Source organism: Arachis stenosperma, chromosome 3 (genome assembly GCF_014773155.1).
Source record: "Arachis stenosperma cultivar V10309 chromosome 3, arast.V10309.gnm1.PFL2, whole genome shotgun sequence".
Classification (NCBI taxonomy): Eukaryota; Viridiplantae; Streptophyta; class Magnoliopsida; order Fabales; family Fabaceae; genus Arachis; species Arachis stenosperma.
The window spans coordinates 7,835,130-7,840,171 of record NC_080379.1 but is presented as its reverse complement, the minus strand read 5'-3'; the positions used below and the strand labels follow the sequence as shown (position 1 = coordinate 7,840,171).

Genomic DNA, 5,042 nt, shown 5'->3' with positions numbered 1-5,042 from the left:
GTTATATATAGTTTTAAATTTCGATATGTAATAGTGTAAAAGGTTTATATTATTATCCAATTAAATATCGAAAATTAATTAGTTACTTTTATTAATATAAAATTTAGTTATTTTATTATATTTTGTTGGACTTGAGTTATATATTATATTAACTTGTTTGGGTTGAAAATTAAATTTTTCGCATCTCACCCGCCATCTCTACACTCTACTCTTTCCCCATTTTTTTTGGACTTCTCTAATTTCAAAAACTTGTAATCCCTGATAAGAATCAAGTCCAAAATATTATACCAACTAAAATCTCGAGTTATTCATCGATTTTCGACTCCAAAAACTGATATGCATAGTTTCTTTTCATGTTTATGTCATCTTGCTAATTTCATAGAACAAACCAACATATAGCTCATTCAGAGTGCATTAGAGAACTACAATTTTATTTTTGTTGGGCTTGTTTTTCTACCTCTGTGAAGTCCAAGTTCAAAAATTTTGAAGGTGTCTTTTTACACGCAAGTACCAATATTCTAATCAGATTTTAGAGGTTATTGAAAGAATGAGAGAGCAATCATAGAGTGAAAGAAAAGAGAAAAGAGAAAAGAGAAAAATAGAATTGTCGAAGTAAAATTTAGACTTTCGGTTCGTCTGCTTTGGTTCTTTATTATGGACACTGGAGATGTTGATTTGAGTTTTGTAGGGAAAAAAATTGGCAGAGCACAGCAGCTTTTTTATTTTAGGTATTTTTTTCATTTTCATGCTTTTCATTTGGCTAATGAAATAACTCGTATTTTTTATCTCTTATATTAAAAGAATTTTTTTAACTTTAAGATCTTAGTGTGTTTTTATTATTGCTTTACTTAATATATTTACTTATTATTGATAGTTGCTTTCGTATTGTGTTGAGAGTAGTTCCATATTATTTTTGTGTAGATATTTATATTGTTTCTGGCTTTCTGCTGCTGAGCTCTATCATCCTGGTCTTCATCTCTATTCTATTAAGAATTTAAAACACTTTTATCAGCTTCTGTCAATAATTCGTCAACATTATAAACATGGACTGCAATTTTAGAAACAAACAACATCCAATTGAACACACGATTTACACTAAAATTGGCACGACAAGTTCTAGTAACAGAGTCAATGGGTAACAAAAAAAAATAAAGATCGATATCTTTACATGCGAGAGAGACGCCCAAGGAGAAGAGAATTAAATCAATCGTAGAGACATGAATTGATCAAGTGAAGAGGTTTTCCAAGTTTGTTGCCATGCAAGGTGACCGGACATCGGATTCTTGTGTAGAATTTGGACTTGACCAATCTTCCGAGGATATAAGCCCTTGATCTCACCACAAATGTGAGGTTTAATGGCAATGCAACACTCTCCATGTGCTGTTTCGTGTCACCGAGAACCGACACCCCGCCGTAGAGTGGAATCTGGTGGCCTAACACCACTACCACTTGCTTCCTCTGACTCTTCCTGTGCTGATAGAACTTCTGCATCTGTTATATCATTCCATTCGCAAGAGTCATTTTCATAGGTAACAGCAATTGATCATGTATTCTTTGTTGTATTAACAAAATCAAAGGATATGGATGAAGACAATGTTAGATAAATTAGTTGATTCAAAATAGTTAACTATAGAAGTGCATGATGTCCTTCCATAGAGAGGGCTAAAGCAACAAACTAATAAGTGTAGATACTTCAATATAATCTCATATAAAGTAGTTTATTTTAGATACTTTAACACTATCTCAACAAGAGTGGAGAAAATTACTTAATCTGAGTTATGGCACTTTACATTGGAACTCAAATCCAAATCCAATAACAACATTATGATATTGTAATCCAGAAATGGGAATGTGAAGAAGTTGAAGACCCTTATAGTTAACACTGAAGAGAAATAATAATAATAACATTAATAATTTAATTTTGATATTATAAAATAATTTTATTCACACATCTAATTACATATTGTCATGTTAGTAAAATAACTATCTTTTAGATTGAATGAGCGAATGATCATCAGAAAATCAGATGTAATTATCCGATAAACAAATGTGACTGATTAAAATTAAACTCTAATAATAATAACAATAATAAAGAGCTTTTAAAATTAAAAAAAAAATTATAACCGAATAAAATAAGAAATTAACCAATATTAAATTTATAAATACTATCGCGTGAGTTCTATTATCTTCATTTAGGCTATGTTTGATTGAAAGTAAAATGGAAGGAAAGAAAAGGGAAGAAAAAAAATGGAAAGAAAAATGATTATTTTTCATTGTTTGGTTGAGGAGAAAAATTAAAAAGAAAGAAAAATAGATGGAAAAAACCTGATGGGATCCACCAGTTTTTTTTTCTCTCCAATATTAAAAAAAAATTCACTCAATTTCTTTCATATTTTTCTTCCATATTTTTCTTTCTTTTATATTTTTTCTTCCATCCAAACACATCTAAAAAAAAAAAAAATTCACTCAATTTCTTTCCTTTCTTTTTCTTTCTATTTTCTTCCTCTCTATTTCTTTATTAATTTGCACTTTAGAGGAGTTTAATAATAATAAGAGTAGGAATGTCTGTGGGTAATTGGAATGGGGCTTCTCTTTATGGCCTAGTGTAGTGTAATCAAATTAATACTGGTGTATCCTAATTCCTATTAAAATGGGCGTGAAACCCACGTGAAAGAGAGAGAAAGGTGCGTGTAGGATTTGATGAAGAGAAAGGAATCAATTTTTTTCCAAGCAAAACATAGCCAATGACAAGTAGGTCCCCCACAACTAGGTTAAAGGATGAATCCAGAAGAAGGAGAAGGAAAAGCAGGCTTTTTAGTTTTTATTCAGTAAACAAAAAAGCCAACAAAAGAGAACCAATCAAACAGAACCCTTCTTCAGTATGTCTGTGTTCCCCAATACACTCCTCTGCTCTCTATTGCCCCATGCCCCATGCCCCATGCCCCTCCCAAACGGCCCCTTCCAATCTCTATACTCTAAAGTCAATCAAGAAATTATAATAATAATAATAATAATAAAATATTAATATATGATACCTGGCCGGAGGCTAGTTTGAGTTGATAATAGTTGAGCTGAAGAGGGGTGGAGGTGACGTGGACGCCGAAAAAGGTGGCAGGGTTTCTGTATGAGATCCTCACCGTTGAGTTCAATGACAGCATATCCGTTGGCACCCCCGTTCCGTCGTTCCCAGATTGTACATTCAGATTCCAGAACACCATGTTCTGCATTTTCTTTATTAATAAATATTCTTATCCAAACTCCAAATAACTAAGCACTAGCACAAGGGAACACACAAACAATGATCGCGTTTAGGCCCCACAAATATTATTATTCAATTCAGAAACTCATGATTTGCATTATTCAAACCCCAACAACAACGGAACAACATTAAATCAAAGTTAAAAAGGAATGAAGGGCCAGAGGGAAGGTCAATTCGGTAATTATATACTCCATAATGTCTCTCACCAGCTGAAAACTTTACTGAAAGTAAGTGGTAACCTCAATGCATGAATCATGAATCACTCGTACACAAGAATTTTAAACAAAATGTAAAAACAGCGAGTCACAACTCGGATGAAACCACCGAGTCAACTCGGAGAAAATGAAGGTTTCGTTTGTTGGTTACCGTAACGGTGACGCGAGGCTTGTAACTCTTGCTGGCACCCCAAAGGATCAGAGAGAACGCGGAGAACAGGACCACGAAGAGAAGGAAGAAGCAGAAGTAGAGGCGGATGTTACGGCCGGAGTCATCATATGCGTCGTCGTCGTCGTCGTCCTCGTCACCGGCAGCTTCGGAATCGTGGCGGCTGAGCTTCTTCCAGGGTGCGAAGGAGGAGGAGGTGTGGTGGTGGTGGTGAGGGTGGCGGCTAGGGTTCTTGAGGGAGGCGGAGAACCGAGAGGTGGAGGACTCGCGGGAATGGTGGACGGGAGAGCAGACATAGTAGTGGTGGTGGTGCTGGGGTGATGCGGCGGGGGAGGAGCCGTACGACATCTTCTCGATGACGTCATGGTTGGATGGGCTTTGGACGTAGTAGAGTGGGCGGCGTGGAGATCGCGGTGGCGACGATGTTGATTGGTCGATGCTTACGTCGGAGTCGGATTTCGTGTGCATTCTAACTCCTCCCATTGTTTTCTTCTTCTTCTTCTTTGTCTGTGTTTTTTGCTTTGCGTGTGCTTTTATGAGTTATGAACAGAGCCTGTCACAGTCGCAGAGATACACAGAAGTGGAAAATGAAGAGAGAATAGGAAGCTTTTTAATTGTTTTAAATATACTTTACAAAACGGTCACATATTATCAAAGGTTACTACACCAAATATTCAACTTAATTAGCCCTTTCTCCTCTTAATTAATTAAGACAAGACAAATATTTTTTTCACCATATCTCTCCGTCCGGCTGACTAACAGATTACTGTATATGCAAAATATAATTCCAATGCTCTGTATTTATTTAAGTTGAGTAATAATATAATTATTAAATTAATTTAATTAGTTAATTTAAAAAAATATAAATAATAAAATAAAAATTTACGTATAATTATTTTTATAGAAATTAATATTTAATAATTATTTAATTAAATTATTATTTAATAATTTTCAATTATCAATTTTATATGAAAAAATAATAGATGTATTTACTTAATAACAATATCTTTTATTAATATTAACTAATAATTAATATTTTATTTTTATATTATCAAATTTTAAAATTTAAGATTTATAATTTAGTATTTAATTTTTAATATTTAAAATTGTCTGAATGTTAATAAAAAAATGATACATTTTATTGATCATATAAAATTTTACATCAATTAATTAATTAATTAATTTCTCCTAATTTTTAAGTTATAAGGAAAATTACACATAGAATAAAATTTACCTTTCATTGTTGACTAACTTCCAACTAATCATGGACCAATGTAGATAACATTATGCCTGAAAGGATTTTGAAGATGTAAATTTTTAAGTTTTAGGAATGTTCGATTTAATAGGATATCGAATGTTTATTATCTTTGGTATTTGGATGGTTATTCCGGATGATATG

General features: G+C 33.0%; 1 protein-coding gene across 1 annotated transcript; it reads right to left on the bottom strand.

The window, feature by feature from the left end:
- Nucleotides 1-1,080: 1,080 nt before the first annotated feature.
- LOC130970685 (uncharacterized) lies at nt 1,081-4,152 on the bottom strand. The gene is made up of 3 exons (XM_057896844.1): nt 3,626-4,152; nt 3,036-3,221; nt 1,081-1,491 (listed from the first exon to the last, which is right to left on the bottom strand). Exons 1-3 carry the CDS (start codon nt 4,124-4,126, stop codon nt 1,204-1,206), a joined length of 975 nt encoding a protein of 324 aa, XP_057752827.1. The 5' UTR covers nt 4,127-4,152; the 3' UTR covers nt 1,081-1,203.
- Nucleotides 4,153-5,042: the final 890 nt, after the last annotated feature.